Raw genomic sequence first — 16,667 nt, 5'->3', positions numbered from 1 at the left:
AGTAACTTGTCTGAAGTTATATGGGGAGGGATTGGCAGAGTTAGGCTTTGAACCCAAGCAGTCTGACTTCATGGCCCGTGCATTTAATGCTATGAAATGCTGGCCTCAAGACGCTTCGCTTACAGTGGTTTACAATGAGGAAGATTGTGGTGGCCACAGTGTGGGGGTATAACTGCAGTGGGAAGAAACAGGAAGCAGGAAAACTAGTACCAAGGCTGTGGCTACTGAGCTGGTGGGAGGGGGGTGGAGTCAAAGGCATTTTTGGAAAGGGAATCATGAGGAGCTGCTGGGCATCTTCTGCTCCCTTTGGTGCTCCTTGAGGGAGTTCAGCCATGAATCTACCACACAACAGGCATTTGGTTAACACTTTCAGAGTTAGAAAAACTTTCCTAGACCTCACTTTCCTAATCTATACAATAGGATGGTTGGCTTAGGCCATCTTAAAATTTCTTTTCTACCTAAAATCTTTTCCTTCTTCCCTGACTGTAAATTAAGAGGCAAATCAGAACAATTAATGTATGTAAACCTCTCTAATTTTATGATGAGAAATGGGCTCTTGCCATAGTTTTGGCTATAAGGGGTTGTGTCAGTTCAAGTCCTCTGATCCCAACCAGATGCCAAGACAGAATTGGATATACAAGAGATTTATTGTGGGAAAGGCCTGTAAAGAAGAAAGGGGTGAGAAAGCAGGAGTAGGAGGGGAGAGCCTTCAGACCACGATGCTGGTCTTCGCCCCTGTGCAAGGAGAAGGGGATTGGGTAGATTGTGTAGAAGGTGCCTCAGACTAGAATGCAGCTCTAAGAAAGCCTTGGCCAGGCTGATGGTGAGCCCAGAGCAAAGATTTCCCGTTGGGAGAGTTCCATGATGGGCAGAAGTGCCCCGTCTCTGGTACCTCACTAAGCTTAGTCATTGGGTGGTAGCAGCCAGGAGATCTGTGTCCTTGGCGTGAACATGAAGCAGATCTGAAGGTGTGGTGGCTGGGGACTGTCGGCCAGCTAAGCTCCTTACAGTAGGTTTTCTTGGAGGCAGATCTGAGTGGCTCAAGTCCATGACTGCCACGAGGATACAGATAAAGTGTGCAGGAGATATAGGAAGGAGGAATTAACTCAAAAGGAGGAGGTATTAGGGAATGAGATAGGAGCTGGGCTTTCAAGAGGGAGTGGTACTGGCAAATTTGGCTCAGAAGAGCCCACCACTTGTGGATAAAGATGCCTAGAAAGAGGCCATGCATGAAAGAATTGCAGGAAATTGTACAGAGAAGAGTTGTTCAGGGCATGAGCTCTCAGTTCTTATTTTAATGCCTTTTCTGGCAAGTAGAATGTCCCTCCCTCAAGCATCACTGGACTTCTCTCACCAATAGATTCTGTTACAACAGTCGCTTGGGTCTTCCTTCCGGCCCATAAATATGGTTAGAATTAATGTTTTATTGTTTGTAGTTAATTGTGTGATTTAACATGCCGTATTTCTGTACCAGTGACAGAGGCTAATGTTTTCCCTCGTGGGAGCCCTCAAATCATAAGCAAAAGACTCAGCTTGCTAAAATGCAGTTCTCATCCAGTGACATCTCTTATAAACCACCATTTTAGATACAGAACTGAAAGCATTGCTCGGATACTCCCCAGAATGAAACTCTCAGCATCAACATGGGTGTAAACTCACTTGTTCCAGGCAGTTTAACCCGAGTTGATTGAGGAACATATGCAGAGCTGGAACTGGAACGTAACTGTTGAAAACGAATACCAGGGTGATTGTTTAGATTTTTTATTGTTGTGCCTCAGGGGACGGTAAGTGTTACTCCATTCGCATCTGATTTCCGGTGAAGGCTCTCACCTTCTCCCTCCTTCCCTTCCAGCCGTCTGTGAGAGTGGATGCCTCAACGGAGGCAGGTGTGTGGCCCCGAATCGATGTGCCTGCACTTACGGCTTTACTGGACCCCAGTGTGAAAGAGGTAATTTTTAAAAATGAGTGAGTGTAAATATGTTCTGATGGCTAAAGCTATTCCTGATTTAAGCGCGCATTGGGTTTATGCAGCTCCTGCATGAATTTTGCTGAGCTTCAAGGGGGTTTCTGATCTGTCACTGGGAAGGTTCCTGTGATGACAAGACAGCGTGACCCCAAGTCTATGCATGTCATTCCATAATTCTTGCCAGTGGACTGCAGGACTCACTAGTGATCCCATGCCTAAGCACCAGTCAGCAGGCATCAAGATAAAAAGGGAAGGATTTTCCGTAAGGGTAAGGATTGAGCTCATTGTTGTCCTAGTAAATTAGAGAAGTTGCTCCAAACGAAACATCTGTGTGGAAAGGAAAAAATTTAGAGCGCTTAAAGATCTGTGAGAACCCACTGGGGGCTGTAGTAGCCTATAAGCATAACCTCCAGAATTCACTAGAAATGTCGATCATGGGCGAACTGGGCTTTCACGTATGTGGTTTATCCAATACTCAGTGTAGCCCTCTGATACGCCTCACTTTTCCATATGGAAAGACCAAGGCTCGATGAGGGCAAGGAATCTGCCTAAGTTCACACACCTAATAATATGCTTTCGTCGGAATGTGGTTTTTCTGTATTTAAGTCTGATGCTCACGGCTGCTCCTAATTAAAAGAAATGCTCTACCTGATTTGCCTACCCGTAAATGCAAATATGATATTGAGATGTATTTAGGTATGCAATATTGTTGAGTTTTTCCTCCAACCCCCTGAACTTTGGCTTTATTGATTGCCTTGTCTCTACATTCATAGCCGTTTCTCATTGTTCCCAGTTCTATGGTGAGAGTGTGGGAGGTTTATTTCATAAAAAACTGCACAAGTAGTCATGAAAACACTGATTAAAAATACTCATGAACCTTTTAAACTAGAATCATCACTTTTTATCCAAAGTTGTATAAAGATTTTTTTCTATTCTGAGATGCAAAGCTAAGATTCAAGTAGCAGATGTTGAATATATGTTATGTTAAAAACAAAGAGCAGAGATCGGTATGGGAGAAATTATTTTCTGCTTCTGTTTTTACAACTTCATCTAAATTCAGTTATTTGCTGATAAAGCAATAATACCTGTTTTAGTAGGATGTAACTAGGTCAATAGTAATTATAACAAGGGCCTAGAGGTACTAGGCCAATTACTATTATTAATTGATATATTATATTGTATCTTAATTCAGTACCACTAAATGGTATGGATGAGTAATGCACCATCATCAGCATCATTTTGGAGCCCCCCTTTAAAAGTGTTTCTCTTTCTAACCTAAAGTATTTTTATTGATTTGGAGATAATAAATCTCTAATGGTATTCAAAATAATAAAGGTACCTCTTTCGATTAGGTAGTATCATTCTGTGGCCTTATTATTACTCAGTGAGATGATGTGGGATTTAAATTGTTGCGATTAAAATTGTTAGTGTGTAACTTGGACAGTGGTGTGTGAAAATAATTCCTCAGATGATAATCCTGGGTTTAATTTATTTTAGAAAAAATCACACATAGGAGGAAGTTATAGGGCATTTTACCTCTAAGAGAGTAGTTAATGATTTACTGTAAATATTGATTGCCATAGTTCAGGCATTGATGATAACACAGTCTAAAATAAAGGGGGCATGATATTTAACCATTCCACAGTTATTTCTTCAAAGACTTCACCTTTGACTGAGATTAAGGAATGAAGTAAATGCATTGAGTTACTAAACTTTGAATCAAAACTGGCATATTATTCAGGGATTTCTCTACGTTTGGAGTATCTTTAACTGCTCCCTTTGGTGATAACGCTATCCTGAAATTTGTACTAGGTGTAAATATATTTTGGTCCCATAGATCTTCACAGTGGTGATTATCCCCAAATAAAATTAATCCCCAAATGGCAGATTTTCAGGCATGTGCTATAGTGGAGGTTGGGGAGGAAGCAGTCTCTCTTTCATTGTTACCCTTTGCCTGTTCTACCCATGAATACCGTCCCGGACATTCAATGGGAAAAGGGAAACATAAGTACAATTTCCCTCACTACATGGGAGAAATTTCCACTTAGAGAGTCTTCACTATTTCCTGCTCTTATGGAAGTCATCTGCTTACTGCTTTAAAGAATTATATCCCTTTACTCAAATGGCATGCTCATGATTTCAAGAATGATTAATAAAAATGTAGGACTGAGTCAGGACAAATCCATCCTGAAGCATAGGGAAGTGTTCAGTGTGACTTCTGATGGTGGGTTAGTATACTGATTAAGTTGTTTATTACCTAGGTGGGTTTATTAAGTTGTTTAACTACCTAGGCTAGTTGCATTATGTTTTAATTGGAATATGGCTTTTTATTTTTAAAAAGAACTTCTAAGAAGTCTTTACTAATTTCCTTTCTCCCTTCCAGGAGGCTGAGCCAAGTCCTCCTTCTGCGTTCTCCCTTAGCACACTCTCCACGCCTGTTTTGATAGCACTTACCACATTATATTGAAACTGCAGGTTCCCATGCCTCTCTCCCTGACTAGGGTATAAGCTTGTCAGCAGCAACTATGGTTTCATCAGCTTTTTAATTCCCACACCAAGTTCAATGCCTAATGCATAGTACATGGCCAATAAATTTTGAACTGCACTTATTTTAAAGCACCAGAAAATCTGGAGATATGAGTATCAGATATGAACAAGTGTCTCCTAGAATTGCTGTTTACCTACTTGTGGATAGTCCTGGATACTTTTCACTGGTTTCACTTTAAGCAGAGTTTACAGTGTTGATGACTAATTGAATGTGGCCCTATTTTCACGAGAGTGATCTTTTAGGGCCACAAGACTGTCATTTTTTCAGTTGGAAAGGATGCAGAAAGGAAGGTGTATTTTGACTAAAACCAGGTGGCAATAAGCAAATAAACAGCTTCCTATCATGATGTAATACACATGGAAAGGACCATTTCAAATGTCAGTTACAAGTACTTCTCAGGATAAGCAGCTTTGTCCCCGGCAGATATTGGAACTTCTGTACATCTGTAACTACCTCAGAGAGCCAATGCAAGTATGGAATACCCTTTGGGGGTGACACTGGCAGGATTTGGATCACTTTGAGCCCGTAAGTGAATCTTAATAATCCATGAACATAGTGTTTGGATTTGTGATGGAGATAAGCAGTCGATCCATGCTTGAGTTGCAAATTAGAACATTCATTCAACAAATGCAACCAGAACATGAAGCAAATTTGTCTCACTTGTAGCTTTCAGCCAGTAAAATAAGTAATGTTTTTAAAGAATATCTTGGCTTGTGAGCTTCATTGGGCAGGTGGCAGTGATACTGTTGCCTGGATCTCTATACTAAAAGGAGGAAAAGTAGAGACCTATGATTTGCTTGGCCTGCAGTGTTTACTTTTTAAAAACTGAATGTGAATACCCTAGTTACGTTTTCCAGTTTGTCACAGGCTTTACCACTCCCTATCATGATGCATCGTGCTCACTTCATCCATTTTTAGTTTGCTTCCATTTAGTTTGCTGCTTAGCCCTGTGAGCACTTAAGTCTGCCACCTCCTACTATATTTACATAGAGTGTAAATTTACACTTACGGTTTTTTGGATAGCCTCCTCCCCCACTCCCCTTCATTTTGCCTTCTCTCTGCTGGGGCCTTGAGCAACTTAGTAAAACTTCTCTTGCCAACCCTCAGTGGTACAGTATGTTAGCATTTTCTTTCTTTCTTTCTTTCTTTCTTTCTTTCTTTCTTTCTTTCTTTCTTTCTTTCTTTCTTTTTTTCTTTCTTTTTTTCTTTCTTTCTTTCTTTCTTTTCTTTCTTTCTTTTCTTTCTTCCTTTCTTTCTTTTAATTAGGATTTCTTATTAGAGTATTGAAATGAGGTCAGTGCCTATTTTGGCAGAGTGACAACACAAGCTAGCTGGGTATTGCCATAGTTATTGCCAACAAGACTATGTGGAATCACATTTTCTCTTGCTATCTTTCCTCAGAATGCTGACTACTTAAAGTCTTGTTAAATGCTCTTATATTAAACACAGTGAATCATGTGAGCGGATAAGACTTCTCCAGATAATGATAAAAGAGACAATAATGGGAACAGAGCTGAAGTTGGAGATGGGGAAGGGATAATGATGAATAGGCTTAGGGAAGAAGAGAACAGAAGATAGATACTGAGAAAACATGAGGAGAAGCAAGAGAACCAGGGGAGCACTGAGCCAAAGAAACTAAAAACAAGCAGTTCAAGAAATAACCTGACAATTGTTAGACTATTCAAAGGGTCCAGAAAGAATGAGAATCACAAAGAGGCCCTTTGATGTAGCAACAGGTGACATGTCCTGGGTACTTAGAGGGTTCCAGGCAGTGTGCTGAACACTTTACTTGGGCAATTTGCAACAAGCTTATGAGTTAAGTCCTACAATGAGTCCCACTTTACAGAGGAGTGAACAGATGCAGAGAGAGGTCAAAGAGCTTGTCCGAGGTCAGACAGCTTGTAAGAGGTGCAACGAAAAAACTGAAACCAGCTAAACTGGCTTAAAAGCCTATGCACATAACCACTGTGCTATATTTGGGTTTCTCTGGGAAGAGCTTATTAGTAACCAGAGAGAATTTTTCTGAGGAATCATAAGAAGAAATCCAGAACTATGAGTTTTAGCATGGAAGTAATAGATTTAAAAGAAAAAAAGCACTTCAAGAAATTCAGCTAGGTAAGTAGTTTTCCTCCCTGGTAGAGTTGAGCTAAGTTGCTTTTAAATAATTTTAAAAGCCAAGAGAAAGGAGTCTTGAGTATTGCTTGGGTGTATCTAATGTTGGGACTTGGACTATTTCTCTGTTTGCTTGATTTTGATATTTTAAACAAAGGATGATTCCTATTTGTTTGTAGTACTTATAAATTGACTCCAAAGGACTGAACCAACATTCTGAAATGTACACATACAAAATGAATATTGCTATTTGTGTGGTTACCATGGAAGGTGATATAGTTTTCCTATGATATTACAATTCTCCAAATCATATTTGGAAACTATTTTTTGAAATTGTCTTTATGGAGTCAGCAATAGATTCAAATGAGTATGTGAACATTTTGCCCTCCTTTCTGGGAGGCATTTAAATTTTTTAGAAACAGCCTAAAATAGGGTCCATTCTAGTGACTATAGTGGATAGTCAAACACTTCGTTTGGGGTCAAAAATTGACTTAGATTAAAAAACAGTGAAAAGAATTGTCTTGTGTGACTCTTAAAGCACATGGAATTGGATTAACATTCTAATGTTAAATTTTATGCGAGCCAGAAGATGAATCCTTTTGAAAGCATAAGTGCTAATAATAAGATATTTTCTATTGTTACTCCTTCTGGAGATCTTCATCATGTACCATCTGAATGTAAGCATGGACATGGACTTTTCCCCATCCCGAATCATTTGTTCAGTGCTAAATTCCTACTCAAGTCTAAACCGTGAAAACGATGCTTGGATTTTTGTCAAATCAAGAAAGTCTGCTGGTGTTCTGTGGTTATTAGTTGATAAAGTATAGGGGAAAACCTTATTGAACTGATAGCTCTAAGTATAAAGAACAATGGGGGGGGCAAATGAGTAGAATAAAAATGAAAGTGTAGCAATAATTCATAGTCCATCAGAGAAGTATGACCAGAGAAGGTGAACTAATCTTTGTTCATCATACTTGCCTCCTTTAGGGAATCCCAGTGTTAATAGAGTCGGAAAAGATGTTTAGGGTTTTTGTTTGTTTGTTTGTTTGGGTTTTTTCTTTGTTTTACACAACAGTGGAAATAGAACAGAAGGCGGATAGGTTGGTTGTAATTCTACTTCATTCTCTTACGTGCAGTGACTCTGATGATACAAAAATGATGGTTTTGCACAGAGATTGTTTTTAATGATTTCATTTAACAATTAAAAAAAAAAAAAAGATCCTGAAAGCAATTAAGCCTTTATTTTGTAAATCCAGGAAAGCAGTGTCTGCAGTTTGTTTAGTGAATGGAAAGGACTAACATATAATGACCCAAATACTTAATAACCAGGTAGTCTCATTTGGATACATTTGCCTTCTAACAAGAAAGTAGAAGCATGACCTACTCTCAGAGGACTGCCTAGAATGCTTCACAGAATCAAGAGCGGATTTTCCGGTACTTTCTTCCTGGAGTTTTTCTGGATGGTACTGATGAAATCTAGACTCCTTTTTCCCCTCTGTCTCTGCTTGGAAGTATGGTTAACACTGCATTTCTGATACTAATTTTACATTTTAGGTGGTTATTATTAAAGTCCCCAGGATAAATGCCGCAAGCTAACTCCCATTCTCAAAGTGCCTTTGGAATGCAAAGCTCTGTGAACTATGAATTTCTTTTTTCTAAAAGGTAACAGGCAATAAACTGCTCTTACTGAAATATGTTGAGGCTTTTGTGAGCTTTGCCTATGGGATTTAGTCTAAATGGAAAGTAAATACCCATGTGTAGATAGCAGGTGCCGAATGACCTAAATGTTACTATGCATCTGAAGTGGTATTGCAATATTTGGCAGTTGGTGGATCATTGAATAAACTTGATCTTCCTAGAACATTTCCAGAAAATGCATCTGTTGAGCTAGACATTGAGGTTTGGTGGTTGAATAACTGTGTACATGTAGGGAATGTATGCTACCGTGCCTCTGGATGCTGCACGTGCCTGGTGTGAACAAGCAGGACTGGTGGGAGGCCATCACAAAGCAGTTTAGTTTCTGTCTCCCACTTCCTAGCCCTCTCATGGGCTAGTTTTCCTCCAGCTTGTGGGTGACATTTTCTGGTCCCTTTCAGAATGTCTTTCCTGTGGGTCCTTTATGTGAGCAAAGATGTCTGTATTCTTAATGGTTGCTTACATTTCCTTCCTCAAGCCCTGGATGTCCAGAGGTACCTCCAGCCATCTGGGACCTCTTTGTCACTCCACTGCCAGCAGCCCTCTGAGAAGGGATCTAAGCCCACTCCACACCAGCTTTCTCTTACAGTAGTCCACAATGACCTGGTGGAAAACACTCATGCTGTTTTTTGCCACAGTACATTTGCAGAGTGCGAGACAACTTCAACACAGTAGCAGCCTCCCCCTTCAATCACATCAAGCATCTGGCCAGCCAGTTTCCAGGCATTAGATAGTTCCCAATCCCCAGTGTCCTCCAAACTGCAGTGGATACATAGCATGTAGTCTGAGTAGTCTCCTTGTAGCCCCTCTCATGCTTGTCATCATAATGTGGTCCTCTACCAGCTTCCTAGAGAGCTAGTGACAGTCCAGCTCTCTCTCAAGTAATCCCCTTCCCATCTCTGACTACCTCAGACATGGTTAAATTCCTGTTAGGCATGATTTAAGAACCCTATGACCAGATTGTCATCACCTCCTTTGCAAATTCTGCATCATAGTGTCACACTTGACTTAGAATGTGGCATCTTTTTTTTTTTTTAAGATTTTATTTATTTATTTGACAGAGAGAGAGATAGCGAGAGAGGGAACACAAGCAGGGGGAGTGGGAGAGGGAGAAGCAGGCCTCCCGCGGAGCAGGGAGCCCGATGCGGGGCTCAATCCCAGGACCCTGGGATCATGACCTGAGCTGAAGGCAGACACTTAACGACTGAGCCACCCAGGCGCCCCAGCATGTGGCATCTTTTATCTTGGTGCTTCAACTGAAATGTTCATTGTAACATCCTCTAATATCAAAATGAATCATTTAATATAGTTCTTAAATTTGAAAAAAAAGTTATTGAATTTGATATAAAATTTGGTATCATGGTTTCATCTTCCAAGATAGTTTGTTTTCAAATTTATTGTTTTTTTTTCTTTTTTAAAGCTCTTATGAACTTTTAAAAAAGATGGAACTAGTTTTTGTAAGTTAGTAGCCTCACTTAATAGTTGGATCACTTTTCAGTCTTGGGTACTCAAAATACTATTGCCAGCACTGACCAATACAAATATAATGTGAGCCACGTATAGAATTTTAACTTTTTAGTAGCCACATGAAAAAGTAAAGAGAAACAGGTAAAACTAATTTTAATAATGTATTTTGTTTAACCCAGTATATCTAAAAGTTGCATTTTAATAGATACACAGTACTACGAATTACTGAGATATGTTGCTTTCTTTTTTCCACACTAAGACTTTAAGCCCTCATGCATATTATTCCACATCTCATTTTGGGCCAGCTAAGAGCCAAATGTGGCTGGTGGCTGTCATATTGGACAGCACAGCTCTAGAGCTTTGCTTCTAATGTTACACATCAACACTTCACCTAAGGGCTCTATTAGGGCTCCAGTTTTCCTTCTTCCCACTGCTTCTTCTTCAACTTTTAAGAAAGCAGCATCTTAGAGAATCAGAGCCTGTATTGGTATTTAAAAATAAACCAGTGTAAAAAAAACCACAAAAAACAAAATTAGAGGTTTTAGGTTAGTCTAATTTCTCAGGAATTTCTAAGTTGAATTTTGTTCAAATATAATTGATGAGCAAAATCTCTCGTAGTCATGTCAGTTAGGTCTAACAACTATAGCAAGTATTTCATAAAGGCTCAGCCCTAAGCTAGGCACTGTGATGGAATCAGAAGGAAATTTATGGTTCTTGTCATCAGGAACTAAAAATCATTTTTTGAAAAGATAGAGATGCATATACGAAATAGTAAAATAACCAAGCATGGCAAATATTTAGCTAGGTAGAGTAGATGAAAAGTACTATAGATGAAGGGAAGAGATAGTATAAAGATGCAGAGGCTGCAATTGACCAGGAGAAGATGGAGGGCAAAGTTGCCCTTAGGAAGTCCTTCCTATGCTAGCTTTCTCAGTGTTGGAGACCTCCTATGAGAAAAGAGGAGGGGGCATGATGTCAACTTGCTCAACTCCAAAGAAGGGAAGGTCTATTTCAAATCTCTTTGTGGTGCTCTTCTGTTTTACTGAACAATGGCTTCTGCACCATTTCTGTATAAGGCAGGGTATTGGGATTTCAAGAAATTCTTAGTGGGTGGACTCGTCTATTTCTGAAACTGTTTTAGCTTAATCCCATGGAGAGCAGCCTGGAGACCCTTACCAATTTTATATGCTTAATTGAGAGTCCTTGAGAACGCTTGGTGTTCATGTTCTCTAGTAGTTATGGCCTCTAGAGAGTCTGTTCTGTTTTTGGTTTATGAATGTATATTGGACAAATATATGGAACTTCGTGGTCTAGATGATGTGCCAAAGTACTTTTTGTAGAACATTAGTCCCATGGGGGTTCCATGAAATGAAGTTTCCATGGTCAATAGCATTTTGGAAACTGTATAGAGAGGCAGTGGGTGTATTTTTTAGAGAGGCAGTGGGTGTATTAGCATGTTAGCTCTTGGGAGTACTTCATGAAGGTAACTGTTTTTACTTAGTTTAACTCAGCACTTCTAAATCCATGAATTTTAGAATCCCCATCCTCCCCCCCCACACACTTCTCCATTAACGCCTTTAACATCTTTATACCGAGGATCTGGATTCTGATTATTTTAGCAGTTATTTTGAAAGTCACTTGACATCTCTGACAACGCCTTTGTGTTCTACATAGATATTTTAAATCCATATATGATCCTTATCTGAGGATGAATATTTGTCTACTACATGTCTAGAGGTTCTTGGAGGAAGATTCTCAACATGTAGTAACTCACCTTTTGTGTTCCTAAGAGGATTCATTTGGCCATAAATTGAAGGGCAGTATGAAACACCCATTCCCAGGGATTTGGTTTTCAAACATTCTAAAGTATCACCTAGGCAAGGTGGTGGGTGGGATACTCCCATTAAGTAGTGATAAATACCTGGTTCAGAAAGGTTTGATGTGATTGGCATGTATGCCATTTGGTTTTTATCAACACTTGAGGGTTCTACTTACCAGAACTGGGAGTATCAGATATTCTTGAAACTAGAGCTTCTTTTTCTAGATTAGTTAAATTCTTTTCTTTCAAGGTCAACTCTAAGGCTTATTCCTCCAGCCCTTTCCTGACCTTAGGGAGCGCCACCTCCCAACTCCATCAATTACCATGCAACTTCACTGACATCATTCTCTTTGGCTGCCCAGACCTCCTCCATATTTCTATTTGATGGTTAATGTGTGCATTAAATGTTTGGTCTTTGTCATTCACTTTAAGCCACATTAACCATTATAGTATTTCTGTTCCTCTAATGAATTCTTATTTTTCTTGTACTTCAGTATATTTTTAAATGATTAGGTGACCCAGTCCCTGTCTTTGGGGATATATATATATATATATATATGGTTTTTAATGATGTTTATTAAGAAGTAAAGAATGATGCACATGTTCGTCTTGTCAAAAACTTTTTCTGTGGACATTTATTGATTCTTGTGTTGAGATACTTATATCAGCATAAAAACATAGAATCCTGTTTCATGCCTTTTTAGGAAGCCTTATAAATAAGTTATAAAATTTAAGTTTTCTTAAAAATATTTTCTTCACGGGCGCCTGGGTGGCTCAGTTGGTTAAGCGACTGCCTTTGGCTCAGGTCATGATCCTGGAGTCCTGGGATGGAGTCCCACATTGGGCTCCCTGCTCGGCGGGGAGTCTGCTTCTCCCTCTGACCCTCCCCCCTCTCATGCTCTCTCTATCTCATTCTCTCTCGCAAATAAATAAATAAAATTAAAAAAAAATTTTCTTCACTAAATGAAACATAAATGACATATTAATTTAAAAATATGAATATATGTACATACACAGGCATGAATATATATGTGAATATACACACACATAATTTTTAACTACTATTTTTTAGAAAATTAAATTGGCTTATCAGATCCCATGATCTGGGGATTATCAAATTTGCTGATCTAGTTCTGGTTTGGGGGCTAATAAAATGCTGATTTATATATAGTCTTCTAGCTGGGCTATGGTGCTTCCTGTAGACCAAAGAACAAAAATTATGTCTCACTGAGCACCAAGCCCAGTGCTATGAGGAGAGTAGGTATTTATTAAATCTTTCTTGATTTACTTAATTTAACTGTGGGATCTTGAAGTTGATGAGAGATAGCATTTAAGTATTAAATATATTTGTTTAATACAACATTTTTAAAAGAGGTATTCTGAACAATAACACCTACAAATGCATCTGTATTCCATGTGGAAATATGAGTACAGATATTGATAATTGAAATGTGTGGGAAGTGAATTATTCTGTGGCACACATGAAAGGAAATGTTCTCCAACTTTCCTACCATATTCCCTCAGCAGCAATCCCTTTTCTCTGAACTGTTTCAGAAGAGCTTTAAACAGTAGATTGGGGTATTTATTTCCTCAGGAAATAAAGAATGTTCTAATGGTGCAAATCTTAAAACGGGCCCATTTCTGTCTCTGTCCCTGGAGATCCCTTACCCTCTTGTCTGCTTCCTCATAGGAGACATTGTTGACCTTCACTGTTGTAGGACACTCAACTAGGTTAAGGAGAAGGCTTGCGGGCTTGGGGGCAAATTTTACCCAAATTGAAAATGGTTTTATAAATATGCATTAGCTCTTAGGGGTCATTTCTTTCCTAAAGTGTATGGAAAAGTCTTACATTCTGTTAGGAATTCCAGTGATTTATTCTTTAAATTCAAACTAGTGAACTTTAAAAGACAAAGGCAAAACCGTGGCTCTCCTGAAGTAAATTTTGATTCATTCTTTGTATGATGATTTGTAAACTTCATTTGCAAAGTGGGGAATGTTTTGGAACTTTCTTGTTGTACTGTGGGAAAAATAAAAGGCAGAGGCATACATACATTTAAATGATGATAAAACTGGCTTTGGATAGCAGTGTGTAAATAGCAGTGTGTAATAACAGTTTGAATTGCCCTCTTTGAGAAAAACAACCCTTAAACACCACAGAAAATTCTTTAATTAAAAAAAAAAATAGCACAATTTGGAGTTGGATGGAGCTATTTCTTTTCAGACCTTATTTAGGCTTCATTTCTTTCTACAGTGTTTTTCCACACTGCCAAGCAGAACAAGCTATCACAAACCCAAACAAAAGGCAATGGCTCTGAGAAGTCATTACATCCCTTTACTGAGCCAACCTGAAGTGTGCATAGGGCTCGCATGTTCTCATGACTCCTAGATTGTTATTCTTTAATTTTATGAATGAGAGGAAATGATAGGAACATTATTTTCAAAACTAAATTTATTCCAAAGGAGTCCTCATTCCAACCTGTCAATATCACGTGACAGTAATTTCAGTGTTTTAATTTAAGATGCCTAATTAGGAGATGTTATGTTTTTTCAATTGCCTGACTATTGTTAAGAGCTCAGGCTCTGGAAGAAATCCTGTTCTCTGTATTTATAGGTCTGATTCTGCTTTTTGTTTGTTTATTCATTTGTTTTGTTTTTTAGATTCCACATTTAAGTGGAATCATATGACACTTTTGTCTTTCTCTATCTGACATATTTCACTTAGCATAATACTCTCTAGGTCTATCCAGGTTGTCTCAAATGGCAAGATCGTGTCCCTTCTTATGGCTGAGTAATATTCCATTGTATATACACGCCACATCTTCTTTATCCACTTATATATTGATGGACACTTGAATTGCTTCTCTGTCTTGGCTATTATAAATAATGCTATAATAAACACAGCAGTGCATGTATCTTCTTAAACTATTGTTTTCATTTTCTTTATGTAAATATCCAGTAGTGGAATTATTGAATCATATGGTATTTCTATTTTTAAATTTTTGAGGAACTTCCATACTGTTTTCCCTAGTGGCTGTACCAATTTACATTCCTACCAACACTGCTTGAGAGTTATTTTTTCTCCATATCCTCACCAAAACCTGTTGTTTCTTAGGATTTTGATTTTAGCCATTCCAACAGGTGTGAGGTGATATCTCATTGTAGTTTTGATTTCCATTTCCCTGTTGATGAGTGATATTGAGCATCTTTTCATGTGTCTGTTGACCTGCATGTCTTCTTTGAAAAAATGTCTATTTAGGTCCTCTGCCCAGTTTTTAAACTGAATTGTTTGTGTTTTGGTGTTGAGTTGTATAATTCTTTATATATTTTGGATATTAACTCCCTATTGGATATCTTATTTGCAAATATCTTCTCCTATTCAATAGGTTGCCTTTTTGTTTTGTTGATGGTTTCCTTCATGGTGCAGAAGCTTTTTATTTTGATGTAGTCCCAACAGTTTATTTTTGCTTTTGTTTCCCTTGCCTAAGGTGACATATCTAGAAAAATGTTGCTATGACCAATGTTGGGGTATTTTAAAACCATGCACTTCAAACCTCACTTCAGTATTCAGTTTTGTTAAATGAGCCCATAAAAAGGTATAATATTAAGCTGGAAAGAAAGTGTTCGAGATGTGATTTTATCTATTTTGTTATCAATTATTTCCCAGGCACCGTGTTAATGACTGGAGATGTGTAATAGTGCGTGAAACACTTACCTCTGCCTTTGGGAGTTACACTCTAATGGGAGAAGCAGAGATTATAAAAGTAAACAGAGAAACACCAAAGTACCAATGTGGTGAAGGCCACGAAGGAAAATAGAGGGTATGAGAGCAGAGAATAATGATGCATGTGGACTGATGGTCAGAGGTGACTCTCTGAAGAATGAGAAGTGGCCAGCCATGTGAAGAGTGAGGGGAAGCTTTCTAGGTGGGAGGAAGAATGTGTGTAAAGGTCCTAAGATGGCAAGCACTTGAAGAAATGAAAGAAAACATTTATGGACAGAGTTCAGACAGTAAGGAAGAGTGATGGAAGATGAGGTGGGAGCAGTGGTCAGGAGAATATTGTAAGGGAGCATTGCATGCAGCACATTAAGACATGGGCAGTGGTGCCGTGTCACCCACATTGGGGAATGAGAACACCGTAGATTTTTCTATGGCATGTTAGAAGCCTGAGGGCTCAGGTCGTCCCTGAGAGAATCTGCCCTAAAGAGCCTCCAAATACTGACCCTGTTAAGGTGGGAGAGTGCTTCTTGTAGGTTTCCAATGCTCTTTGAAGCTAGGGGAATCTTGAGTTTTATGTTACTTATATTGCTTTTCCTCTAATCCTTGTGTTTCTATTAGGACTCTGACCCCTAGCATTCCCCTAGGAAAGTGATTAAACTGGAACTTAGATGCCTTTAAAATACATAAAACAAGTACACCATGAAAATGGTTTGCTGAGGCATCAAGCATGTTGAGATAATTCATGCTTTTGAGTGGACTTCTCCCCAGGGAACGCCTTTGGATGTCCTAATAGCAATTCTGGTATCAATAAATCATTTACTGTTTGGATAAGTCATGGCCACCACCTCAGTCACTAGATACATTTGTAATGGTTTAAGTGAACAATAACAATACCCACCTAGCAACATACTGTTTGGTCATGTCATTCTTATAATACCACATGTGGTTTGCCAGCTTTGGATGGATAAACTCTTGCTGTGTCTAAAATATATATTGCAAATTAAACAGCAAATATTGTTGGAGGCTCACTGTGTACAACACATGAACTCATGCTGCATGGTGTATGGCTTTACATAAGAATGACACATGGTGTTTTTTACTAGTTTTTTACTACTTTTCCTGCTCCATGAGAGAAAGGACTGTCTCTGTCTTATTTATCATTTTACCTCCAGTGTTAGACGCTTAGTAACTTAATAAGTATTTGCTGACTGGATGAATGAATAAGTGAATAGTTTTTAGGCACAGTTCATTTCTCATAACACAAGAAATGAGTGATCTACCATCTCTACTTTTAATGGATAGTTATCCTCTTGATCTTTTTAAACCATGAACAGTGTCAGAT

At 38.7% G+C, this 16,667-nt stretch overlaps 1 protein-coding gene across 1 annotated transcript in view; it reads left to right on the top strand.

Annotated features, from left to right (window-relative positions):
• FBN1 (fibrillin 1) overlaps positions 1 to 16,667 on the top strand; it is a 229,969-nt gene that overhangs the window by 41,751 nt on the left and 171,551 nt on the right. Inside the window, exon 6 of the mRNA XM_034994644.1 lies at positions 1,853 to 1,948. Coding sequence (XP_034850535.1) covers positions 1,853 to 1,948 — 96 coding nt within the window. The remainder of the gene's footprint in view (positions 1 to 1,852; positions 1,949 to 16,667) is intronic.

The sequence above is a fragment of the Mirounga leonina genome, unplaced genomic scaffold (genome assembly GCF_011800145.1).
Source record: "Mirounga leonina isolate KUSES-001 unplaced genomic scaffold, KU_Mleo_1.0 Mir_91, whole genome shotgun sequence".
NCBI lineage: Eukaryota > Metazoa > Chordata > Mammalia > Carnivora > Phocidae > Mirounga > Mirounga leonina.
The sequence above is the reverse complement of the archived record's forward strand: the minus strand, read 5'-3'. Positions and strand labels throughout refer to the sequence as shown.